Source organism: Rhipicephalus microplus, chromosome 1 (assembly GCF_043290135.1).
Source record: "Rhipicephalus microplus isolate Deutch F79 chromosome 1, USDA_Rmic, whole genome shotgun sequence".
Lineage (NCBI taxonomy): Eukaryota > Metazoa > Arthropoda > Arachnida > Ixodida > Ixodidae > Rhipicephalus > Rhipicephalus microplus.
In genome coordinates, this window is record NC_134700.1 from 230,017,815 (window position 1) to 230,045,812 (window position 27,998).

Here is a 27,998-nt window from a genome sequence, read left to right on the forward strand (position 1 = left end):
GCGAATTTCTGGAGCCCGCGGACGTGGCCGAACGCGCCGAGGAGTACGAGGACCGGCCGCCCCTACAACGGCAGTATCGACGTTCTTTCGGTGCTCGTAGCGGTCGGGTGAAAAAATAGTGACTTTATCAAAACGCCAACTGTGCGTGTGCAGGCACTATCATGTGTTGAGCACCCGTCTCTTACTGTTTTCTTTTGTTTCCTTCGCTTTCTTGGAGCAGATACACAGATTTGATTTAATTTGCCAGACAACACCAAGTTACTTTAGTTATAATCTCGTGGATGATTTAGACTGCGTCTCCATGCGGTAGTAGCAATTGCAATTTGTATACGTGTTTTGACTGTTTAAAATACACGCACTTCACCAAAACAGTGCAAGAACGCCAGCTCACTGCTTCTTTGTTTATGGAAAGATACTTCGTCATGAGGGCATGAGCATTAGGGGGACCGGAAATTTCGCCGGTGTAGATTATCACACAGTTGAAATAGGGTACGTGTATAGCGCGTTCTAACTAGTAGGCGAAATGTATAGAGACATATTAGATTCTGCAGTTATGAATAAATTATAGCATGCCGTTTTTCCGATGTGTTTGTAACAGAGCGATTGTAAAAGCTTTCGTTTCATGAATGCTATAGTTTGCTTTTTATGCGAACTGTTTAGAAGACAGCCAGTCAGCCCTAACTCTGGGATTCAGCCAGACCCAATCTTAAGAGCTGTCTATTGCGACATTATTGCTTCTGACAGCCGTTTGTGATAAAAGTGAACCAGTGCAGTCTGCTATGCAGTCGAAAACAAGACGCTCAATTAACAAAACCTGCCGTTGTAACATAGCCGTTAAAATGTGGTGCGAGGACGCGAGTGTGAATCCCAGCTACGGTGACCGCATCTGGATTTGTCAAACTTTAACTCCATTTTTTTTTTCGCCAGCATAGAGGCACGCGCCAAAAATAGCTGCTTGTCTTGCATTTCATTTTTAGATATCAGATCGCAGTATATTGTCTCATTTCAGGCATTTATGTATCTTTACTCACTATGACGATAGTCGGCAGTTCCTATGCGGGAACGGTACTGACTATTGCTGCCAAGTTCACTTCCGTGGTATGACAGTGGAAGGAAAACAATTACGTTCTCACCTTCAATGGTCTCAATAGAGGCTGGCAGTATTGTAAATAAAAATATTTTAATTCTTTGATTGTTGCCATATATTTAAATATGAATATACCTTGAGCGGCTTGAACTACACGATCCGTAGTGCTGATCGTTCTCATAGCGCCAATTGAACCAATAACCGCTTCCATTATTCCTCGCAAATTAGTAAGCAATCGAGTACCTCAAAAGGTGTAAATTATTGTGAATGGTTCGTGCATATAAGTACACAAATGAGTGACATTAAGTCAGGCCTTCATTAATGATAAACATGCCCAAATGCTGCCTAGCCTCTTTATCTTAATCCATGCGCTTTAGATGACTCAATCCTGCAGATTTGTTTCATCGTGAGGAAACTGTTTGGCCCTAATACAAAAGCTTTTTTTTTATTTCCGAATGAAGAATCTACCCCCCCCCCCCCGCCATGTGACTTTTGTAATGTGCGCCTTGTTTTTTGTGTGTTTCTATAGTCACGTACGTTCTATACACTCTCAGTTAAGTCGTCCTAAAAGGGCAGTCAATCTACTCACTGTAGTAACTTTCTCTCGCTGATTTTTTTTTATTTCATTCCACTATGAAAGATAAATAGAGCATTGAATTACAATTGAATGGTATAGTTGTTTCGGAAGTTCGGTCTTTAAAAAAAGTTATCTCTAACGGATCAGATGGCGTAGTACGTCACTTCCTGGTGTTATCTGAATTCTCCTTTGGTGTAGCGTTACCAGGTTTAGCTTCAGTGACTAGCAGGTGCCCTGTAACTTCTTCCATCTCCATTATTGTTGAACCGGGGCAAAACACGAAAAGGCCTTGACTTTGTCCGCAGCTTAGTCCGCGGTGGCCTTGTCCTTACGTCGTCGATGTGTGCGCGTAAAGGCCTTTTCTCCAGCGGTGCACGTCGGATGCTCCGTTCCATTCAGCCGGAAGGCTATACGTGACCGAGGGAGTACGAAGTACAATGTTAGGGCCAGAGGCGAACAGCTTGTCGCGACCCGGAATGGGGTCGAGGACGGTTTCAGGCCGGCGCCCAAAATATATCCCTGCTCCCGGAGGAGCGATGCTTCCTAGCCGACTTCTCTACCCTCCCCGCTGAACCTCTCACGACTTGTCGACTCGGCGTTGGCGTCGACGAGCAGCAGCCAAGCTGCGCGGCATCCAAGCCCGGTTGCCACCGGGCCTTCTCTCGGTATTCGCTCACAATCCGAGACCCCGACTCACCGTTTTCCAAAATAGAAACCTCTCCCCGAGCCCGCGAAAGGGTGTGGTCACGTGACTGCTACGTCGCTCGCGTTTCGGAACCCACGTGATTCGTTGCGTCACAGTCCACGCCCCAAACACATGGTTCGTCCCCGACTCGGCCGGGCTGGAAATTGTTTCTTTTTTTTATGTGACCCGGAGACGCCGGCTCAACCGCGGGGTAAGTCACCTTTTGCTCTGCATCCTTTTCTTACTGGACAACACTTCTGGACAACGTTTTTTTTTTTTCGCGGTATATACTTGCGGCTAACCAATACGAGAGACATCTTGAGAATTCGACGCTAGGCACCGAAGAATCCGCAGGCTGTCCTGGTTTCGCTGAGTGGTAAAGATAAACATTTCTCGTCAATACAGGCACATAGGTCAGCTTCTGAACAATTTAACCCGATACTACGTTAGCATTATTATAAAACATGGTATACTCAGCTAAAATTTCAGTATACTATCGTTAAGTGTGTGGCAGCCCTAATATCTAAATATCATAATTTGCAGAAATGATGAATCAACATGTGCGACGACGTGGAACCTGTAATTATATGCCAGTTCAACTTCCGGTAGCAGTCAGGGTACTCAGTGCACGCGCATCTAATTTCTATACCTTGTCAGGCAAAAAAAAAAGGGGGGGGGGAAGAAAGTAAAAATGTCTACGCTAACTGGTTTCCTGTTTCCTGGCTGGCGCTCTGGAGAGTGCGTGCTCCGCTGACAGCCAAGTTTGAACGTCGCCATCACGAGCGCCTTTTGAATAAAATCAAGAAAAAAAACACGGGTTCGTTGGCGTGGACACGTCGCATTGTTGGTTATCTGCAATGTATATTCTGAAAGCACCGAATGTCAGGCGATGTGGAACGCTTGCGATGCAAACCAGTGAGGGCACGGTTTTCGGAGCAATATCCCGGAAGTCGCGTCGTCCCATTTCATTCTGGGTCGTCTCCGCCCGAACTTATGGAGACGAAATTCGTCTGCAAGTGCTCTCGTACTGTGCTTTGTGTGTATCTGTATGCGTTCAAGGCAGCGAGGGATTTGAGAAGACCTTTCCGAATTATCTCCGTCTTTCTTTTTATATTTATTTTAATGTGGCTCTCTTTCCTCTTCTTCATACTGCACCTTCCACTTTATTGTAATAAATGCACGATTGGTTTCTTTAAACACTACACAGATATCTTAAAGGTACTCTAAGCACCGACTTCTACAGTTCATGAAGATAAAAAAAAAGAGAGAAACTCTCAAGTTTTGAGCCTGAATACCGGTGAAGTACACAAAACCGAGGTGTGCTGGAACAGAAGAGACCTCCCTACACGACATAAGCTTTCAAAAGAAGTGACAAGTTATGACGTTCAATTGGTGAGGTTAGATTAAGAAAACAGAGTACTGTAGAAGGTGCCGGATCCAAGAGCGTCACCGCACTCATTGATTGTTATTGAGATGCCGGGAGTGGTACTTCAGATATTACCGTGTTCGAATTCTGCCCAAACGTTGCACCGTAACTGAATGGAAGCATACACACAGAAAAAAAATATTTCACCAACTAAACATGATGTTCAAAATGGTTCTTGGTTTCCGATATAAGAAGCCATTATATAATGATTATAATTAGGCATAATTCTAATAATGTTTCACAAATCACGTATACATTCACAGGCCGCCTGAAAATTTTACCAGACAGCCTATGAAAGCTGCCTCAATTTAGGAACCATTTTAGCATATGTAGACCTTAATTGAAAAGCAGAGAAAGGGGGCATCAAAAGTGACTCCCGGTTTTAGATTGGCTGTGAAGCATTCTTTATGTGACTCCACTGTGTAGCTAAAACTAAGTTAGTTTCTCAGTCGTTCTTGTCGGCCTTAATTTTTTTTTTGCTTGCAAAGCCCACATCTCCTCCTTTCGAGGTGTGCCAGAGCAGCTCACGGTGCTAACAAAGTTTTTGATTACAACGCTTGGGGGCGCAAACGGGGAGCGAGAAGAAAACGGTTCTTCAATGCCTTCTCGAGTGTGCCTCGTTACTTCTGCGGGCAACGCTCGCGCGATTCCAGCTTCTGCAGTGGCCTCTGGAGGCACTTTTCTCAACTGAACCACTGTACACAATGCTTGGCAGTTTTTGTGCATATTTAGAAAAACCTTTGCCGCCATATGATCACTGGATTGACGTAAAGTGCTGTTTTTTTTTTCATCCTACAGGACCATTGTAGAGAACGCAGTAGATACGATGCGAGGCGCAACGACATCGGAGTGCTGATGCGGCTTCCTGTGGCTGCTGGATGGGCATCTGGGCTTCGAGGGCACGACACGACAATATGCAACTGACAAAGAACGGTCCCGTAGACGTATCCTCCTCCGACGGGAGCTTAGAAGACGAGAAATCTGACATGGCGGACCACTCCGAACCGTCGTCGTCGGCTGACTTGCACGGTACGATGGGAAATCGTCATCGTCATCACGCTCAGTCTTACTAGCCCGCTGCAGGACACGTGCTTCTTCCACGTTTCGCCAATTAACCCGGTACTGGGGTTCATGTGGCTGCGTTATTCCCACAAGCTTCTTGATCTCACCTGCACATCTGATTTGCTGACTCCTCCTTTGAGAGCAAGCCTTCTATCATATGAACGCATCCCATATGAATGGGAGGAAAAAGCAGAATATATCAAAACAAATGCACTTTTCGGAAAAATTTTGCTTGACATTGACTATTAGCGAATCCAAGGAGGCAGGTATTCCGGACGCGTCGCTTTAAGTCTCCGAGAACATATGGTGCGCGCGTGACATGAGAACTAAGAGTATATATGCTAGATTTTTCATTTTCGTACTGGGGCTTCATTTATCGTGGCTTTCCATATATAGAATCGTACTGTGGCAACAATTCATTTTGGTTTGGGATTTCTGCGAAGCATTCTGTTCAAATACCCCTGAAGCGTGCACATTGCATTGTGTTGTATGTAAAACAGGAAGCAATCCTTCTCCAGGACAGGGTGAAATCGTTATTTTTTTAACAGTTGTTACTCAGAAACATCGGTTGGCCTCCGAAAAGATAATGTCTTACATTCGCGCTCTCAAGCTACCGTACAAATGGACTTTGTTTGACATATGAGCATTGTAGAGAAGGATGAGCTATGTTACTGCACGAGAATACTGGTTTATAATTACGCGAGAATTTCTACTGACGAACACAAAATTGGTAATCTGCTCCATAGCTTCTGCAAGCACAAATACGCGTATCACGGATGAAGAACAAATTACAAGCGCTTTCTCTGCGTTCTTCGTCCGTGATACGTGTCTTTTGTGCTTGCAGAAGCTGTGGAATAATGACATCTAGCCCGACCTTGGTGCTTGCTACCAATCTGTGGCTACGCAATGATGCTTTTTTATACTTTTTTCTGGGTGAAGATTGTATACTATGAATATTGAAGCGCTCAACAAAATGTAAAAGAATCTACTTTACGAAAATGCGTTTCTCCTATTATGATTTCTGCAGACTCTGGGATAACCGACACCGACGACGAACCTTGGGGTATCACCGTGATACCGCCAGACACCGTAACACTAAACTGGGGACCACCGGCACGGGACGTTGTACGTGCCCTGTCGTACATCGTCGAGAAGCGCGACCCCTCTGACCAAGACTGGGTGCCTGTTGTCATTCTGGATGCCGACATTACCAGCTACGTCATTCGTGATCTGGACTTGCGTTCCGAACACTGGTTTAGAGTGTTGGCCAGGAGTTCCATGGGTCTCGCCACAGTTTTTGAGACGGATCGACCTGTGAAGCTGCGTGAAGACGAGCGTAAGTATATAAAGGATGGGCTATCGGACGTGATTACATAATTGTGGTTGGCCCATGTGGTGCTGGTGGTTTAAGCCTAACTGTTAACTGCGAATTAGCGGCATGCAATGCAATGTCAAAACATTGCGACGGTGAAGCTGTCCTTAATTATGCCCGAGGCCTGTCATGGATTGTAAACGGATATGTGCCACAGTAGGCCAGTAAATCCCACTACGTATATGCGCCACCAACACAACGCTCCTACTAATCGCGAAGCCCGCAAATCACCACTACGCCCACTATTTCTACTCCCGCCAGTCCTCTCACGTCATTTGTCCACTTTATTCCCGCTTCATTTCACTTCATTCAGCCCCACTGCATTAAAATCCCTCTCAACCAGCTAAAATATTTGGTGAAGCGAAGGCTTCATTTCTAAGCCGCCAGCTTTGCTGTTTCGTCAGTGTCCGCCAAGCGAAGCTGAATAAATATTCGCTTTCTTTGTCAACACTCATACGCACTTCAAAAATGAAAGATTTCAAACAGTAAGTAACAACGCGTAATGAACATTTGTGGCTGTAACAAGCTACACTTACTTTAATCTAATGGAGAAAACTCAAACAGGAGAAAGTTAGCAGACAGCACCTTTATTAGTTGATAAACATTGCATTAAGCAGTAACGACTTGAATTTATACAAGAATAATGAGTCGTGATGACAGCGTTCAGTCATTACTTGACTCAGGAGGCTTTCCTAATTGCCTATAAAAAAATTAGTTTATGTTACGAGTCCCCAGTGTATATTACCAAACTTCATCACACTGCAGGTAAAAATTTGTCGATCATATGTGAAGCAGCTAGGGTATGCTCCGGAGGAGACGTATGTGCCACACAAGGCGACAAGTGTACTTGTTTGCATTGTTTCATTCCCTTAATGAAATATCGTTCTGAAGAATAAACATCATAAACATGCCGTGGACAGCACGCAATTTATTGCCAGATTATGTTACAGGATAATAAAATGAAGGCTCTTAGTGCAAGCTAAATGCACGCACACAAGTAACACCTGTACAAGTTATAAACGGGACATGTCCCATTGATATTTCGCTTATCTTTAATTATTCTTTGGGAATTTATATTGAAGCCGCTTCTTCATCACATCATTGGTGATCTTCGTCAAATATATTCGATGTTCATGAGTAAAGCCAGGCACATACGCGATCAGCAGAAAAACAACATGGCAACAAATGTTTACGATATTATAACTCACGTAAATATGTAGAAAAAACCGGCCAAGTAAATAATACGACCAAGCTGCAATGCAGAACCTTACTGTGAGAATTCTCGCACTGAAGCTTTCGAGAGCTTTGGCGGTATGAAAGCTTATAATATATATATAGAGAGAGAGAGGTATGGGATATGGCACAACGGGAACGTTGTCAACAAGGATAAATATATTTATTTCCCAACAGTTTCGGGAGGGGTCCTCCCTTCATCAGGGGATGAGTTATACTGACATGAACTTCCAAACTTCGTTGCTGCCTTGAAAGATGTTTGCGAGAGTGAGAGGGAACTAAAAAAAGGAATAAAGAAAAAAAGGAAAGAAAAAAAGACGGAAAAAAGAAGAAAGAAACGAAAGTAAAAAAGAGGAAGAACCACTGTCAACACTGAGAACGAAACCAACTGTCCGTGTACGTCCACATCCGGTTCTTATCACGTGCTGGTCAGTTCTCGACGTGTGTCGGGCCACCCAAGATTGTCACCGCGGTGGCGGGAGGGGTCCGTGACGGCGTGCGTAAATAAAGGGTTTTCAAGAGGAATGGACGAAGATTAAAGGTAAAGAGCCGACCGACCCATTAAGGGGAAACCCTTTCTTTACGCACGCCGTCACGGACCCCTCCCGTCACCGCGGCGACAATCTTGGGTGCCCGACACGTCGAGAACTGACCAACACGTGATAAGAACCGGATGTGGACGTACACGGACAGTTGGTTTCGTTCTCAGTGCTGATAGTGGTTCTTCCTCTTTTTTACTTTGTTTCTTTACTTTCTTTCTTCTTTCTTTTCGTCTTTTTTCTTCTCTTTTTTTTCTTTCTTTTTTTAGTTCTGTCTCACTCTCGCAAACAGCTTTCAAGGCGAGAGGGACGCGGCAGCAACGAAGTTTGGAAGTTCATGTCAGTATAACTCATCCCCTGATGAAGGGAGGACCCCTCCCGAGACTGTTGGGAAATAAATATATTTATCCTTGTTGACAACGCTCCCGTTGTGCCATATCCCATACTTTCACGAAGACTAACTGGCCCATTGAATTATTACTCCCACTATATATATATATATATATATATATATATATATATATATATATATATATATATATATATATATATATATTGCGCACCTTCTGATGGACCTCCGCCACATGTTTAAAAACGGTGACGTCAGTCTGAGATATCGCTCAAAGAGAAGAGTCACAATTTCCGCGAACATAGTAAGTAGTCAACGGGTTGTTGACTTAAAACTTTAGCTTAATTCGCAAAGATACTATAAGTATACTTCACATAGCAGTTTTTTTTTATTTTTCTCTGTAGAATATATGTAGTTTTCATAAGGGCACTCTTAGTAGCTGAAAGCAATTAATGTAGGTCTCTGAAGTTTGTTTTTACTCTGTTATGCAGAGTGTAAGGCAATCGCGACCGTGTTCCATTTATGAAAGTAATTGTGTTCCGTTTATGAAACCAACGTGCACGCACGTAGAAAACACGTTTTTTTATTTTCAGCATACGCGCTCCGATCCGTGTTGTTGGTGATGACCTCGTAATTCCACAGAGAGGCCAGCCCTTATCAGAAATTGGCAAAAATTTCAGGGCTACTTACAGAGTAAAATTAAACATATTCATGCATGAAGTCGCCTGTTTTCTAAAGAAGACAATAAATTTGGGTTGCTTGGAAAGAATAAACGAGAAGAATAAAAGATAGGAAAAATATTTATGGCCTGCCTGCCCCACCTAAGTATCGCAGGGGTACCCAACTTGGCACTCGGCAATGTGTACCTATTCGCCTCGAGAAGATGGCAACTCATTACCGCCATCATCTTTATTTCACTCCATTTGTATTTCACCGTTAGATGCATTATAAGATCTCATTAGATTTAGCTGTAAGGGGATGCTTGCTGCCATTCTTTTAATAATAATAATAATAATAATAATAATAATAATAATAATAATAATACCATAAACTTTTCTGAGTAAAGCGACTGCAGTGACTGAGAGCTGTTTTTATTTGCATACTTTTTTACTCAGCAGGGTGTCAATAATCCAGATGCACGCCTAATGGAACAAGAAAACGCATACTAGCGCCCTCTATTAAAAGCAATTGCTACCGCATGACGACAATCCAGGTCTCAGAGATGGCGGGTAGTGCGTTACAATCTTGGAGTGCATGCGTGCAACAACGGCCACTGTATAACCTCCGTGGGCCACTCCGACAAACTTTTTTTACTTAGACCTCGTGCTGCCACCATGCGAAGGCGACGCACACCACAACGCATGCCTGGCGCGATATTCAAACTTCATCATCTCCGTTAGCAATCTAGTGGTCCCGAAACACCGCTTGCTCGCTTGCTTGTACCTATGTTGTGGCTTGTACCCGCTGCGAGAGATTGGCCATTAAACTGGCGGTTAATGTAATAGGAAAAAAGAATTTCAAACTTTGATGAAGAAAAAAATTTTCAGTCATCTAGGGAATATAAAATTGAACAATCATGAGGTTACCTACAAATAAAGTAGACATGGAACTATTTGTTGAAAAAAATAAATAAATCAGAATCCCAAAGAACTAGAATTTCATTAGTAAAAACCTGACAAACTTTCTTGTGTCTAAGAAATTCGCAAACTGCTATGCAGACGCTCCTGTTGCTGTGGGCCAGAGAAGAAGCCCCAAGGGAAAGTATATTTTCAGAATTAAAAGTAATGCTTAATTTCCTGAATATGCCAACATTATGGGCGGCTTTCCATAACTACTTCTACTTTGCATGATACGCATTCCCGAGTCAATTGGTCTGCGCTTTCCGAAGCTGCTCCAGTTCATTATCTCGTTCAAAATAAGGTATAATAACTTCACTCCAGTAAAGGCCGCGAAATTTTTCGCTGATATATGCAGACAAGAATATCGTGGTGACAGACGTCACTATAGTACAGCCACGCAAGGTCGTCTATCAAAATCAAATATATTCACGAAAAATATTGGTGTTTCTTTTTCCCTTTTTATTGTGGAATAATATAACAAATGATTTCAAAACTATCTATTACTTATTATTTATTTACAAGGCACCACTCGTTTCATGGCCGATCCCCCATAGTTGTTTGCGCCAGCATAAAGGGACCATTGATCAATCAATCAATCAATCAATCAATCAATCAATCAAAGGTGGTTTATTCCATCTTCTACTGTTCAATGGCTGCCCCATTATTTACTCTTTTTTTCATCACAGGTCACATCAGCTTTACAATAAGTGTCAATACCATTTGAAACAAGAAGTAACTTATAAGCATTTGTTCGAGATTCTGACAACTGGCAGTGCCGTATGACATGTGGCCGATGTATCTGAGAACTTGACTGCCTCTTGCTTTCAGAGACACCCCACAGTTAGACGGCGAAGAGTTCACGTTTACTCGGTAAAAGTCTGTTAGATTGGCAAAGGAAGCGCGCTGTACAAACACAGAGAAAAAATGAAAAAATGGATTATGCATATAAAAAGAAGTGGCGAAGCTTCCGATAAGCCGCGCAGGCCCTGATAAAAGCGAAACGGTACTATTCTAAGACCTATCTGGTTGCTTTTAGGTTGTTTCCGAGCCTTAGCTAAGGAATGCAGCCTGTTTCTAGGTTTCTTATAGGTCGTTGCTAGGCTTTACCTAGGTGACGTCAGGTTATGTCTATTCCCAGCGGGGACGGGTTCGAGTTAAACCACAGACAGTCACCACACGCTACGTGGATGTGGAAACTCCCGAGACAGAACCTCGCGCTAAAACCAACCTATCGCATCCCACATAGATCTACAGGCACGTCGTCACTGGCTTAGGCCTTCAGTCACTTCGGGGTCTTCTCGCAGTTGCCGTTTTCTTTCACTTTCACAAATATTCTGTCATTCCATACGTACTCGGTGTCTTCGGCTAGCCGGCGTCACTTCGCAGCCATTTCTGGGACTAACTGCAACCTTCTTTTTTAATAGAAGTATTGAGTAGTGTAAATAACCTGATTTCTGTGGCACATACCCGATTATGATGGAATGAAAAAACTTTATTTCAGTCCTGCAGGACGCGCTTAGCGCGTAGCGGGCGTCTCCCACGTAGGGACCGACAGGGAGTACCTGGCGGCCACTTCGTGGGCCTGCTGGACGGCCCATTTCTGGGGAGAGGGGAATGACTCGGGAGATCTTGGTTGCGTGGTCTTCAAGTACGTCAGCCCAGAAAGTCACACAAGCCAATTATGATTATAATAGTTTTTTTAGTGCGGTATGAAGAAGGAAATATTTGATAAGAGCTTCTTTGTTATGAACTCTGCTAAATAATCACAGCGTTACGCGCCCCTGACGCGATTGTTTGAGCACACTTCTTCCCGGCAATGAAAATGGTGCAGCAGAATTGTAATCTCACCTTGGGGCCACTTTCAGCTCAAGCAGCCGAGCGACCCGATCCGCCCTCGACTCCTCTGCTCGTGGTTGTAACGGGACCATTCTCGATGGACGTCAAATGGACGGCGCCCCTGTATGACGGTGGCCGTCCCGTTCTAGGATACGTGGTTGCAGTGAAGGAACCGCGCAGGACACTCTGGATGGAGGTAATTGGTCACATCATGGTATGCTATTTCTAGCGGAGCTGTTCGGTTGTCGAACGTGAACTGTTTAGCTTTTCCTGAGATCGAGATAAAGCTTGTCAGCTGAGGAGCTGCTCGTTATGTGCGTCGCCCTGCGTAATTACTGCGAATAATGGACTTCCTTGCCTAACACAACCGAAATGGAGATTACGAGCAACAGCAACGGTTCTCATATAACAAACAGAAAAATGATAGCATACTTGGAGACAATCGTCTCCTTTAGCATAACCTTTGGGAATTCAACTGCTATAAATTTGCCACCTGGGTCAGCCGGCATGCACTTTTAGGGGTTTCCACCGACCGAAAAACACAACACCGATGAGGGAAGTGGCATATAAAATGACTCGACTTTCTACTGTACTTAATTAGATGCGAAGCAGCTTAGGGTCAAGCTCGATACGGTGTGCCGCATGACGAACCTTACTTTGCATGCGTGTCTGCTCCCCTCACCTCGCAACGCTGATGCAGGAACGTCTGCTCACCTTCGCTTGCTCGTCCTCTCTCCCCTCTAAATGTTGATCCCAGCGGCGCTTACACCACATTTCCCATGAGCTACTCTCCCCATCTTTCCTTTCCTACGCTCCCCCATCTCTCGCCTCGCAACGCCGACGCAGGCAGCGTCGGCTGGCGAGTTTCTTGATTGAAAAAACCGACTGCTTGCGCTGCACAACCGTTCACTGGCCACCCTGTATATATAGCCAATTGGCTCTGACCTCCAAGGTAGTGCCGGTGTGAAATTTCTCCTGGCGTTCTTAAACAACAACAACAACAAAAACACAGCATATCCACGGAGTGAATGATGATGAGTGGAGCGAAGCGTCCGTCAGCCCGTCCGTGCTTCCATCCGTCCGTTCGTTCTTGCTTCCGTCCGTCCGCGAGACCATCCGTGCGTCAATCCATGCGTCAGTCCGTTTGTCCGTGCGTCCGTCCATTCGTTCGTGCGTGCATCCGTTCGTACGTCCACGCATCCATCCATCTGTCCATCCGTCTGCAAGTCTGTCTGTCCTTCCGTCCGTCCGTGCATCCGTCCATGCGTCCATCTAGTGAACACTCCAATACCGCCATCTCCCATCTCACAACTCCTGTGGCAGTGGCACATACCCGCTCTAGAGCGGGTATGTGCTGTGTACCGTATACCCACTCTAGAGCGGGCATACATACATACATACATATGGAGGAGGAGGAGCGACAGACCCCCGCCATAAGGAGCTTCGCCCCTATAATTCCCAACGTGTACGGTAACTAAAACCGGACTGCAAGCTTCTGTATCCAATCGAAGTCATCTGTCTCAAATTGTCAGTTAATAGCAATCGGCACTTTTTCAGTAGGTAACACCGATCTATCACCGGGTGCTTTGCACTTCCCAGGTTTCTCTCCTGCGCAACGCCGCGATTAGCCCCAGCGCGAACGTCGCCGCCAGTGTAACCGTTAGCGCCCGCTGCTTCGCATCTACACACGGTTATGAGATGGTTCCATTTTTAAAAGCAATCCTCTCCTATAGGGAAACCAGGTGGGCATGCGCAACTCAAGATTGTGACAAACACCAAACAACATTAGTATCGAAAAAAAATGAAGGGGCTAACATCAGTGCGGTAAGAAGCTTTACTTCCTTCGGCATCCTAAGAGCGATGGTATGCTAATGCAATTGTCTCCGTGGATGCCAATTTGACAGGCTTCGACAGTTGTGTGTGCCACTTCTCTGTTTTTCGTCTTTTGGTCTTTTCGAACCCTAAAAGGCGAAATGCTATGTTTCTAACTGTCAAACGTAGAGGGTATCTTGAAACGAAGAAGGCCCCACCAAAAACCTCCCAAAAATAATTTCTCACTCTTGCTGCCCATATAGTTGCTGGCATTTATGCTCCATTCTTGTTTTTGTAGAAAGTTTGCTAAAGAAAACTGGGAAAAACTCAAAGGAAGAGCGTTACATATAGTTTTTATTTTTCTTCTTTCTACTTGAAAACATTTTTGGTTAATCTCACAACAGCACTGTGCATGACCCAAACATCACTCCTATTTTCGGGAAGCATGTCTTTCGCTTGAGTATTGCACGTTATTATAGCTCTTCAAGTAAATAAATAAAACTGCGTAATTTAGTGCATTGCTTTAAAAAAAAATGGGCCCGTCCGGGATTTGAACCCGGGACCTCTCGCACCCAAAGCGAGAATCATACCCCTAGACCAACGAGCCGATGTAGAATTACGGATGCTATAGCCTGCGCAGCTTAAGAGAAACACCTGCTGAGAAAGTATGAAGTTCTCTTTTTGTGTGTTTTTTCAATACTCATTGGTATTCAATGTCACCAGGATACCAGCGACCGCCAGCCTCTTTGTATTCATAGCACGCCGCGGCTAACAGAATGGGTTTTCTAATCAACCCATGCGTGCTTCAGAAATACGGCGACAAACGATATCAAAGACGAGCTTTACGCTGTGAAGTATGTTTTAGCTCAAGTCGAACATATCTTATACCTTTTACGGATGGGATTTGTAAAGATTTATTATGAAGTTTTTTTTATTCTCTCAGAAAATTTGGTTGTAGTTGACATGTAAAACCACAACTCCCGTCAGCCATCTGCCTAGAACAATTTTCTGTAATCTGAAATAAGCGACCCATATTTGAAGAAGTTTGTGGGCGTCTAGGATAGTTAGGAAAGTAAATGCTGGCTTTGAAGCAATTCAATTCGTATAACAGCTATAAGTAAAAAAAAGATACTTTGCCATTACTTTTTTATCTAAAACTTGCAGGCTGACGTTTCCGAAGAGATATATCATTGTTTTTTCTGTGTGTATTGTGAAATAGTGTCTTCATCTACATCACTTTAAATAATGATCACCACAATGCGCTTTTCGGGAACTTAGCGCTGCTGATCAAACCCATTCTATTTTCTTCCTTTGACCATACAAAAAAATTTGTTAGATGAGAAAGGTTGTACTTTTGTCGAGAATTACTGCTGGGTGCTCATTTTAATCTTGGCAAGAGATATTGCAAAGGATAGTACTGATCTTATGATCCAGTGTAGTAATTCCGCTTCAGAAGTACAAGGAACCGCACATTTTGGAAAAAAAAAGTTACTCTCTCTATGCAGAGTAAGTGCCATTTTGATCACGCTGCAAATCAGTAATATTAAAAAAAAACAGGAGAGAAGCGAAGCATGTAGAAAAAGCCGTTTCAGCTCCAATAACATGAAACTTGGGAAGGGGCTAAACATGCAGTATATTTATATTCTTCCTGTTCTTCTTTCCGCCCTTTCTTCTTCATCATCATCTTGTTCACTTTGTGTCCAGTTTGTGTTCCCGATGGCATGAAGGAAAGGGCATTTCAGTTCCGCTAACGTCGTCAGAAATTTATTGGAACAACTGTTTCCTTCTTCATTTTTAGTGGACCGATGGCGGGTAGTGGTATTTGCACATATTTTGTAGCACATACCCTTTTTTATGATGAATCATAAGTACATGACACACCGTGCCGACATTTTACGCCAACAAGCCGAGACTCTAAGGTCCTTCACCACGTCATCATCACGTCGTGATTGCGTTACAAATTTTGCCGACCGCGTGTCGTCACGAAGCCATGATAGGATGACATCATCCAGGGACGTTACCTTTATGACAGGCCATGACTACATGATATACCGTGACGACAAAGGATGTCGGCAAGCATAGCCTTTCAATTGCTTCACACCTAAAATGCAAGTGCTTCGCATTTAAAAAAAAAGTAATTTGCCGAAGTCTGCAGGGAAAAACTTACCACAAACATATCTGAAAATGATAATAATTAGCTGTTGTTCAAAGGGAAACCATAGTGCATTCTTCTTTTGTTTGAAGGGCAAGCCAGCGCTCTATTGTCCCATCCAGGTAGCAACTTCTCACACTGTCTGTCAGCGACTATTTTAGTTATAACGTCGTTTTTTAGTCCTATCCAGCCTACTTCAATATTGGGACCGACAGTTTCTCGGCAAGCCCAAAAACTGATGCTCGGAAAGGTAAAACAGTTGCTTCATGAACGTGGGATGTACAGCTGTAACACATATACACCAAAGCACAAAGCACTGCTTTCGCAGGTCAGTCAAGTGAACGCTCCAACCTTGAAGACTCAAATCCAGGACTTGGAGGAAGGCCACGAGTACTTGGTTCGTATCTACGCATGGAACGAGGTTGGCGTCAGCGAGCCCCTGGAGACACCTGAGGGAACCAAGATTGTTCGGCCGCCTGGTGAGTCGTCTATTGTAGCAGGAGGGTTGCTACGAAAATATGCTTGCACGACTTGACCACGCGAAATAACCATAGCACTTATCTAAACGAAATGTCGTGTGTTCAACATACACCTCATCTTATTTGTCATGTCCATTTTGTGGTGGTTGCACGCATTGCGTATTAAAGTAGGCACGTACACGACACGCTCAGCTCGATATACAACATAGTAATGCGTGGCTTCACGGGCTCAAAGATTGCACATGGCGTGAACTTGCCTTAGGCAATATTTAGAGCGAAGTTACACAAATACGAGAAAATAGAACACAGCAAGTGGGCTAACTTCCATTGAAATGGCTTAGTTCGACCGAAGCACGACGAATATATACTGTGGTAGTGCTCATACGCTACAGCCGGATCTCATGCGCAGCGAAGCGTTTTTATTTAATAATCATTCTGAGTTTTACAGGAGATGCGCACAGAAGTGCATACTTTTTTTCGATAGAATTGTTTTTATATTAAACCATTTTGTTGAAAAGTTAGTGCACGTGTTATGTTTGCACTTCTGGTCCTTGCGTCAATTTCCTTTAAATATTGTCTAATATCTTGCCAACAAGAATTGCTCCCCTTCAACCTCCCATTACACAAAAAACTAAATAATATTTTTTATCGGACATCATCTACTAGTGACAGAACATCGTTCAGCTGTGAACATAGAAACTATTGGAAGCCATCCACAATCCTCAAGTTCGTGAATTCACGTGTTCTTGTGCTGCAAGCTATATTGGGCGTAAGTTTACCAACTAGACCAGCAAATGTTGTTTATACCACCTGAACCCACGTGTATTAGGGCAAATTTTCTGAATGACCTCGATATGCTCTCGTAAACAACTGTCACTTATTTCTTTTCATTCTCGATAGCAACAAGTTAATGCCCTGTTACAGTTCAGTTACAGTTCAGCTACAGCTTTACAGTTAAAATAAGAAACTGAACCCTATTTTATGAGGCTAGCAATTTGAAGGATGCGAAGAACATAGGGCTTGAGGTTTACCCCAGAAATCTGTACATAAGGTCAGTATTTGCAAGCCCTGTTTTGTCTGGATATTTGTATCTACGCAGTTGCACGTGCACGTAAATGCCGTGAAGAAAGGGCTTTCTGAAATTGTTCTTTGGCACTCTAAAGCTTATTGCGAAGTTAAGGGGCGTAGCCAGCGAATGGAACACCAGGCCTGTGCCCCCCCCCCCCTTCTTCCGAAATGTTTTTCCGTCATGGCAGAAAAAGCAATAAAATGACCATTTTGAGGGGGCGCGCCTCTCGAAATTAACGATTCCACCCCTCACCTCTAAAACGTTTCTGATTACACGCCTGCTGCGTACGGACAGACACATACATAAAACAAGTGCGAAACAACATAGTGAATATTCTTGTATCCCGAAGTAGGACCATTTACATAAGAGTAGCACGTATTTTTAGTGGCTACACAGCACGTGCGCGAACATAGCTTATTACATACATGTACAAAACATGCGCCTATAGCTCCTCCGTGCAGATTAAAAAATTCAAGAACATGGTGTCATCCGATGACCGTAGTTACAAATGTTAATTTCAGTGCTTTCCTCGGATTAAAGCGCGAGTGGTTGCTATCGGGTTCTCAATTTCTCCGATGAATTGTCGTGCAGAATTCCTCCAGGTAGAATGCGAGTGTTGATTGGTCACCTACCAGCTTGTTAAAAAAAGAACACATGCTACGAGACGCCAAATGGCAAAACAAAATGTCCCACACTCGCAATCTTAAGCCTTTCTAGGTGTACATGCAAAGAGAGAGAGAGAGAAATAAATAAAAGGAAGAGACAGTGAGGTTGACCTAGAAGAACTGGTTTGCTACCCGGTACATGGGTGGGGAAATGAGGGTCGGAAAGAGGGTAGAGATAGAGAGATATAAAATAAATTAGAAAAATAATTCACATGCGCACACATGCAGGGTGTTCCGATCACAGTCGTTTGGACAGGCCGGTTGAACGCAAGAAGCGCAGGAGCACCTTCACAGCCTTCTTCTGCGACATAAAGTCCTGTCAGTAGCGCAGAATTCTTTCTTCCGAAATAGTCTGGTTATCCAGTTCGTCTAGTGTATTGTAGAGTGACTGTCCCTGCGAGCAGTATTGTGGGCATTCACACAGAATGTGCCAAGTTGTTCTGTCACTGCCGCAATGATCGCATGCAGCTGTGTCGGCCATAATTATACGGAACGCGTACGCATTGGTAAATGCGACACCTTACCATAATCTGCACAGCATAGTAGCGTCTCGTCGGCGAAGTTCCTGAGGAATTCGAAGACAGAGAGTTAGGTCTAAGGTACATAATCGTGCACGGGTGAAAAGTGACTTGTTCCATTGCGACGTGGTGCGCTTGCGAGCAAGCATGCTGAGTTTCCGTGCAGCATCAGTTCTCGAGAGCGGAATTGATATTTGATCGCTTTCAGTATGGGCAGAACGGGCAGCTCGACCAACCTGTTCATTTCCAATTATTCCACAATGACTTTAAAGCCATTGAAATGCTATTTTATGTCTTTTCTCATGAAAATGGTGAGTTTTTTCTACAATCTCGAATACCAGTTGTTCGTACGGGTCGTGGCGTAAAGGTGATAGAAGGGATTACAGTGCCACCTTTGAGTCACTGAAAACTGCCTATTTTGTGGCTGTTTATCGCTGATGAATTGTAATGCGGCACGAAGAGCTGTGAGCTCCGCTCCCGTTTATGTCGTAATGTGGGAGGTTTTGAATTTCCTTGTTGTGTCTTTTATTGGTATAACAAATGATGCCCTTGAACTCTTCTGTATAACAGGGCCACCGGTGTTTGCGCGTATACAGCCTCATATGTCTCGTATAACAAAAGCAGAGCAAGCTGCCTAAGAGTGGGTGACGACATACTTTTTTTTTGCTGGATGCCAGGCATAGTTAGCCTGATGCTAGCCTGAGTCAGGCACCAAGAAGGAGTCGAAGGCCTGGCGGCGGGTGTGAAGCATGTTGGCAAAGAATCACGATATGTGGTTGCCGTTTGTCAAAATGACACACGTGGTCTGTCTGCTGGTAAATAGGCTAGGTGGTGGCAGGGTGTCCGAGCAATATGCTTTATATGTGTCCTGAGTGTCTCAACGTCAATGCGTATCATGATGAGGTGGTCACCAGTGATTTTCATAGAAGCCATTGCCGACGCACTACGAGGCAAGCCGAGGCAAAACTTGAGTGCCTGGGACTGAACACTCTGTAGTGTTGCTAGGTTTGTTTTGCTTGCATTGGTCAATGCCGGTAAGCTGTACCACAGGAAAGCGAGAAACGGTATCCTGTACAGCTGTAGCATTGCAGTGGGTGACATTCCCCAAGTCTTCCCTGCAAAGACCTTCAGTAAATTACAGATGTTTATTAGCAATTCTTTATGCACGAAACGTGATCACTCCATGATAGATTCCTGTCACTTACGACGCCCAAAAACTTTGATTGATTGATATGTGGGGTTTAACGTCCCAAAACCATCATATGATTATGAGAGACGCCATAGTAGAGGGATCTGGAAATTTCGACCACCTGTGGTTCTTTAACGTGCATCCAAAGCTGAGCACACAGGCCTACAACATTTCCGCCTCCATCGGAAATGCAGCCGCCACAGCCGGGATCATTAATACTTATGGTGTACTTATTCATAGACTTGCGTGTAAAAGCTACGAGGGCGCATTTCTAAGAAGAAATTTTCAAGCCTCGATTTCGGAGGTAACGTAACGTTTCAGTGGCAGTTTTTTTATTCTCCTTCGCAACTGCAGGCGTGGTACAGCCGATGCCCAAACGCAGATATCACCTGCGTACATTGACTGTGATTGGCAGATGCTCAGTAAGAGCAATTAGCGTAAAATTGAACAGCACAGGGCTGAGTACGCTACCCTGGGGGCGCCATGGTGGCTGCAATCTGGAGAGGTTTGAATGTCTTCAGTGCTCACAAAGCATCTGTGCAATTGACAAATTGACGTATACATCGACGTATACATGACGTATACATTAACGTATACATGAATTGACGTATACATGACGTATACATCGATATATCCGACCACTTACTCCTACATTTTCGAGAGCGTTGAGAACTGCTTCATGCGTAACGTTGTCGTACGCCCCATTGACGTCTAGCAACAAAGATGCGCAGAAACGCTTACGGCCTTTCTCGTGTTGGACCTAAGTGACCAGGTCCACTACGTTGTCAATCGATGATCGACCACGCCGGAATTGTGCCATGACATCTGGGTAGATGTTGTTGCATTCCAAGTACCACTCCATGCGTCCCAAGATCATCCTCTCCATCCCTTTGCCTACACAACTGGCCAATGCGATCGGGTAATAGGATGAGAGCTCCATTGGTGACTTGCCTGGCTTCAGATGTGGAACTAGGCGACTTGTCTTCCAGCTTGTCGGGAGCGTCCCATCTTGCCAGGATTCATCGTACAACTCCAGGAGCGGGATTCTCGCGCGTTCGCTCAGATGACACAGGGCTCTATAAGAAATTCTATCAGGCCCTGGTACCGACGTGGGTCCACACAAAGCTAGATTACGCTGAGCTCAATGATGGAAAGGGGGCATATTTATGCGGGAATCCAGTGTTTGTGGACCGTTGGACGAAGGAATTATGCTATTAAGCACTGCGAGTGGCCCAGATAATCTGGCACAGATGTCTTCTGCTACGTCAGTGACGCGTTTCTGTTCAGAAAGTGCGAGAGCTCTGAATGGTGATCACTGAGTGGGTTTTGGGCGGAGACGACGTACCGTCTTCCACAATTGTGATAAAGGTTTTCGTGGGTCAAGTGAGTCACAAAAAGCAGTCCAACGTTGTGACTCGACTTTATCTATCCGGCGCCGAATCTTCTGCTGTATACGTCGAGCGATCCGTAAGTCTTCCATTGCCTCTATGCGTCGGTATATCTTCGTTCAGCACGCCGTCGGATTGCTCGAAGTCGTTCTTACTCGATGTCAAATTCTATTACTTAGGGAGAGCATGTGAGAATACTCGAGGGTGTCGTGTATTGTGCTTTTTATTATCTCCTCCATGTCAAGGGATCTGTTTGCTTGACATTGCTCTTCCACGAGCGACTGAAATTTCAACCAGTCCACTCTTTGAACAGTATCGCGTATCTTAACATGGGAAAATGCTTCAAATTTGACGTAAGTGCGAGTGTGGTCACCTCCATGCGTTTCAATGTCTGGTAACTACTCAGCATGCCTGACTGTTCACACCCTCAACGAAAAAAAAATAAAACGAAGCCTTGTCAGCGCATGAAACTTTGCTACTGCTGCTATCAGTAGCTAGGTCTGCGTGCAGGCTGTAGCCCTGTGTACGGTCGGAGTTTATTTGCGAGCAGCATCACGTGCACTTCTGACGAGGCCTCGTAGGACAAAGGCCCGGTCAAGGCAGCTGCTATACTTTGAGTCACGCAGAAACGTTGGACTACCATCATGTAGCAAAATGAGTTCGTTGTTGGAGGCGAAGGACACCAACTTTCTCCCTTTAACAATGGTCTTCGAACTTCACCAGATCGTATGATGAACGTTGAAGTCGCCGATTATAATGCATGGGTGAGAAGTTGCTGACAGGATACCTTGTAGTCTTGTATGGTCGATACGGCTTGACGGAGGGAGGTAGGCACGCACCCACAACCGGGATGGTAACTCTCTTCTTCACTGTTATACATATATATTGATTGTCGGCATGAGGTGACACCGGATGATGAATCTAGGTGAGGTTGCAGCGAATAAACATCAGAACTTTGCTATTGTCCGTAGTTGCAGACGACATGAGTGACTCATAACCAGAAAGTCTGATTTCGTTCGGCAAATTTGGCTCGCAGATGACAATGATGGGCAACTTATAGGTGTACATGAACCGACGGAAATCGGCGATGCGTGATCTCAATCACCGGACATTCCATTGAAAAATCGCTGCCTTTCGGACCTCTTCTCTGAAAGACAGTGGCTGGTGAGCCATTATTTATTCAAACGCTGCCAGTACTGGACTCAAAGCATCCAGTAATTGCAATGCAATTCTTGCTGACGTTGTGTGCATGTTGCTTAACAATAAGCGAATTGCGGTAATTAAGGGTCGCAGAAGAGCTATCCATTGCTGAACTGTGTTCCGCAAGTCCTCCATCGGCGCTGCTTGCTCTGAAAAATACGGTTTCTGCTGCAGCTCTTCTGCGCACTGTGTACGCGTAAGTGGCGGCCACTATTCTGTAGAGACTGATTTTACCCTTTGCTCTTTTTCAACGTCTGCGTTTGCCGTGCTGAAACGGCAGCTGGCGATTTTTCTTGATGCATCGACTTACTGCGTGAAGTTGGCGCTGTCCGACGTGAATACCTTCGATGGCGACGTCATCTTCACCAAAATTTCTCAGTGACTTTTTTTGTGGGTTGAGCTGTCTTGTATAGTTTGCTTAGGAATAGAAAATGTTTTTCTTTATTTGCGGACATTCTTTGGAAGAAGCCTTGTGAGCAACCTGGCAGTTAGGACATTTCAGTGTGGTTGCGCTACAGTTGTCTTCCGCGTGTGGTTCGGCGCACCGGGGGCACGCTGTGGAGCTCCTGCAAACACCCTTTACACGGTCGATCTTTTGGCAGTTGAAGCCTTGCACAGGTTTAGGAATAAACGGTTGAACTTGTTGACGAAAGTGGCCAACCGTCACGTAGGCGGCAAGACAGTAACTTTGAACGTTATTGTCACGCAACGTGTGTTACGAAGGCGTCCAACGCTAACATTGACGTTGTCCTGACTCGCTGGTTTTATAAGTATTGGAAGGTTTGCTTTTCGGATTGCCGTGTTAATATCGTAAATGACTCCTGATGTGGTCGCACCATTGGCTGGTATAATGGACCGAACTGCAATGTTTCCCAGTTGTGTTACGTGTTGCAATATGCTCGTTGCACACGGGTGCAGCACATCGATAGTCTAGATGTTTATTTTTGTATTTAGCCGTAAGTCTTTGATCTAGTTCGGTACGGTGTTCTCAAAATAGAGCGAACGTGCTTGCCTGTTCAGAACACGCAGACTTTCTGTAGCGTTATTTGGCACGAACAGGATGGAATGGGGCCATCGCTGAGGCGCTGTTTCACGGTTGCCGTACTTGACACCGACGATGGATTGACGATCCGTCGCTTGGCCTCGCGGTGCAGGACAGGCTGAAAGCCGTCGTCTGAGGACTCGCCGCAGGATGCGGAGTACAGCTCAGTGTCATCGCTCTCGCTGGATGTGTTTCCTCGCTTCCTCGAGGTAGTGGCCGTGGTCGAACCGGAGTCGGACGTCACCTCTTGAGAATGTACATCCATTACCGCAACGCACGGGGCAATACACCCCACCACTGCATCGAAAATTCCATAAAAGCACTAAGACGAGCAAGATGTGTTCTACAAAGAATCACTTCGTCTTCCTCCTTCTACATGCTATAAAATACTCGACAAAGCATTCGGAAGGGCGACTGCCACTGCAGCTCAATTAGTAGGGCATCCCACAAGTCATCCGAAGGTTGTAGGCTTGCTCTCAACCGGCAGCCCCGCCATGGTGGTCTAGCGGCTAAGGTACTCGGCTACTGACCCGCAGGTCACGGGATCGAATTCCAGCGGCGGCGGCTGCATTTCCTATACAGGCGGAAATGCTGTAGGCCAGTGTGCTCAGATTTGGGTGCACGTTAAAGAACTCCAGGTGGTCGAAATTTCCTGAGCCTTCCACTATGTGCGTCTCTCGTAATCATATGGTGGTTTTGGGACGTTAAAGTGCAGATTTCAACCAATCGTTCTCTACGGCAAGTTGTCAGCTACAAATAACATCCTTGAAGTAACAGAGCTGAGTTAGTTGGAGCGATCGACAGAGGGAAATTTTATTTACAGAATGATAGAGAGGTTGGCCTGGGCTACAGCATTAATTTGGCCTGCTATATTACACTAGAGAAGATATACAGGGCAGCGAAAAAGTAACAAATGACGATGGTAAGGTAAATAGAGGAGAATATAGTCCTGCTACGCTGGGGTAAATTTAAAGACGCGAATCCAATAGAGTGGCTTGTAAAAATGCTAAAGTACGCGTTCATGTTAAAATACCAGGCATCTAGACACGCATGCAAGAGAAAGGTGACATTTCTTATAGAAAATCGAGTGTGTGTGTGTGTGTGTGTGTGTGTGTGTGTGTGTGTGTGTGTGTGTGTGTGTGTGTGTGTGTGTGTGTGTGTGTGTGTGTGTGTGTGTGTGTGTGTGTAAGAGAAATTTGCGAAAGGTAAAAGTCGGTGTTAGTGGCGTCCCAGTTGTCGTCTCTCTTGTGTCCGTGTTTGCACTGCCAGTCTTCTAACGTAATTAACGTCCCCTTTACTATCCTTGGTTTCATTGCTCGTAGGTGTCATGAAGTTGTGTCGAACAAATAACAGGGAACCTTCATCCATTCCTCACTTTTTAAAATGTTTTTGACAAGCACTTAATGACCGTTAGCCAAACCACGTGCTCTCTCGTCGTATTTGTTTTAGTGTTTTACCTACGATGCGAACACCTTTACCTTGCCAACTGACCCAGATTTTATTGTCAGATACGCTCAAGTACCCCATACAGCATGTCTGTTTAGTGTGAGCTCACCTGGCACTCAGCCATGGTTTTGCCCGGTGGTGCTACAGACAGTATGGCGCACAGGGGTTCCCGACCACTTCAATTTATTCAAGGCAACGTGATTCATCGCGAATGTTCTCTCTCTCTTTATCTGTTTTTCAAACTTCAGCAAAAACTGAAAAAAAGGTGAGAACTAGAACTTTAGAGGAGTGTATACACACGGTGACGCTTTCCAACAACATTGTGAGATGTGGGCCAAGAATGCCCCTGTTATTTTTGATGTGTGATGGCATGTTTTCCTGAGACCGATGGTGCGACCACGTTATGCCACCGTTGCCCCGAATGAGCCAACATGGCCTTGATATATAGGCCCCTGGTGACATAGCACTGTTTACATGCGCAACATTTGCGCATGGGCTCTTATCAGGCATGCTCATTCTATATTACGGTATCTTGTGAGAACATATAGAATATGAAGTGTGGTACATAATATGCTGGAATCTCAAGAAGCAAGCCCAGCTGAAAGAATTATGCTACGCGACGCAAGTCAGATAAAAGGCGTAGTGCTGCGAAAGCTGAATACTAGGACGTATTATGTTTTTCTCTTTATATTCATTGAGGGCATGAGTGACTTCTATGGTAATGCACAGGCATAAAATATGGTTCAAATCTTTTTTTTGCATCTTTATTTAGTCTATTAGTATAAAAATGAAAATTTGTTTATGTTAGTAGTGGTACGGCTATCACCATATAACTCGTGAATATTGCCGAAATCACCACGTTTTTTTCGGTAAAGACCTAAGTTATCCATTTTTAGTAAGAGCCTGGTCTATACTACCGATGTTAGCGACGAATCATCTACGTTTTTAATTCTACTTCGTCATCAAAACACGATATCTGAGGAGCCCACGGCAAAAGCAATCTTTCGATCGCTTAACAATGCCTTAGACATCTACAACAAACACCATGGTGGTGGTATTTGAGCCACGCTAAAGCTCACATAAAAAAAACGCTTTACATAGTGGAAAGCGGTAATACAGCATCTGCTGAACAATACGAGCAGATAGATCAATAAGTACCAAACAGGAATGTTTCACTTTGGTATCACTTCAGATAATATAGGGTGTAACAATGAGTTTGACAAGTTGGTAACTACGTACCTTTCTTCCATGCAAGAAAAATTTCTCTGCCGGCAAACTCGAGGCAATTATGACCATCAGAAGCACAGTAAGATACCACAGCTACGCTGCACTTCACAAGACCTGTAGTTTTTTTTATACGGATCACACATAAAAACAGGTACATTCATGCACAAAACATTCATTAACATTATCAAAATGTTCATTCTTAAACCAACGGTTCAGGATGTTCAACGACCAGGCAGCTCACACTCTTAAATTTATCATACATTAGATATTTCCCTCTTTTTTACTTGTCCTAAGCCAGTGCAGCTGTTCACAGATAATAACGCTGTGAAGAAGACGTTGTCACTGCTGGAACATGGGGTATATGAGCCCATATATAAAATAAGTACTCATGTGTTAACTTACGCTGTTCGTGTGACATGAGCAACAAAATGCACAACCAATTTAGTAAGCGAAATATACATCTAGATGTTCTAAACAAGAAACCAGCTTCTAGTATGTATGGCATGCAAAATATGAAGGACCACTCCTAAGCGACCGTATAATTCAATGCTTTTCCGCGCTTCTCAAAGATTTCAGGTCATTAGAGATCAGTGATTTCGTTTGAAACAACAGCTTGACTCACGGTGTCAAGCAACTGATTACACCTGCCGAAATCGGCTCTGGCAATCTGAAGGTTTACAAAAGAAAACAGAACGAAACATCAAAGCACTGTTTCGGTCTCCGTAAATTCTACAGCCACGCACAGTCTGAGCTGCGGTGCTAGCTGACCCGAAACAGCCATAGGTCTGCGGCCTCCACAGCGCCTCCCAAGCAAGCAACGCACGAGCGAGACGCGCCGACTCGGCACGATCTAAATGAGTCGAGAACGCACCCTCCCGGACTCGCCACGACGGCGCGACAAGAACACCGTCTCGGCCGAACCCTCGCTGTTAGCTCGCTGTGGTCGACCCTGCGATAGCGGGGAAGGGAGATGGAAAACACTGACTGCAAAGCGCGAAGCTGTCTCAGACCCCCGCGTTAAGGCCCCGGCCCGTTTTTCCCCTGAATCAGGGTTTATTTCTGGACCGCCGGAGAGTCGACAGATCTCTTTCTTCCTTTCCCACCGTCGACGACCACAGCCTCGCTCTACCTGGCCCTTCCCCTCACGTCTACACACTTTCTCCAAAGCCTTCTTCTCTGTTGCGAGCCACATATCCTTGCCTTCGGCCGGAGCCGGATAGATAGTTGCGCCCAGGAACACCACGTTCGTGTTGTGTTTGCTCCACGCTCTTCGCGGAAAGTGTAGCGTGTGGCCGACGTCCTCGGAGTTTCCTGAAGGCGCACGTTCCTACGGCGCGCAAAGGCGAGCACGGTGTTCGGACCACTATCGACTCGAGCACAAAAGCCGGTGGCTTACGCAGTACCAGCATCGAGGTGCCCTTCGCATCGAAGACCACAGCAACCTCCTACCAAGACCTTGTGAGCAGAAAACCGTGTCGCTTCTTTGCAACATCATTCCTCCCTCCCCAGGTTTTCTTTGCCGGCGCCTTCGCATGCAGCGTCACCGCATCGGGAAGCAAAAGAAATACTTGCGCGACCCGGCTGCTTTGTGTTTCTTTGTCTTGTTACGAGAGTGCTCTGCTTCAGTTGCTTCCGCACGCTTTGAGACAGTTTTAGCTTCGAGCTGAAGTGGCCCACCAGGGTTGAAAAAAGAAAAAAAAAGCGATAAGAAAAGTAGTCATGGTGTCAAGATTCAACCGCCTACATCGGCAACTCGAAGACAGCCAGCTTGAACGCTTTTGTATTTTTAATTACTTTGAGTAGCGAGCGGTCCCCTTTGAAGGTCAGTGTGTTTTGTGTTGCAGCATGCGGCTTATTTCCAAGCGTCGATTGCGAGAAGCAAGAAGGTTCTTATGTATCACTGTTTTTGGTTGAGGATAGAAAAAACCTTTGACAATACTCAAATTCTGATTGAGAGCGACTCTCTTCACGCGCCCGTGAAATTCAGGGGTCAGAAATATACTGAGCAGAAACGATTAAACAAAAT

The 27,998-nt window shown here is 44.8% G+C and overlaps 1 protein-coding gene and 1 non-coding gene across 2 annotated transcripts in view; one reads left to right on the forward strand and one right to left on the reverse strand.

Annotated features, from left to right (window-relative positions):
- Positions 1–2,421: 2,421 nt before the first annotated feature.
- MnM (myomesin and myosin binding protein) overlaps positions 2,422–27,998 on the forward strand; it is a 51,308-nt gene continuing 25,731 nt past the window's right edge. The window contains exons 1-5 of the mRNA XM_037412359.2: positions 2,422–2,560; positions 4,574–4,804; positions 5,865–6,173; positions 11,815–11,981; positions 16,078–16,228. Coding sequence (XP_037268256.2) covers positions 4,654–4,804; positions 5,865–6,173; positions 11,815–11,981; positions 16,078–16,228 — 778 coding nt within the window. The 5' untranslated portion in view covers positions 2,422–2,560; positions 4,574–4,653. The remainder of the gene's footprint in view (positions 2,561–4,573; positions 4,805–5,864; positions 6,174–11,814; positions 11,982–16,077; positions 16,229–27,998) is intronic.
- On the reverse strand, positions 14,133–14,204 carry TRNAP-UGG (transfer RNA proline (anticodon UGG)). Its single transcript has one exon. It is a non-coding gene; the product is annotated as a tRNA-Pro (tRNA).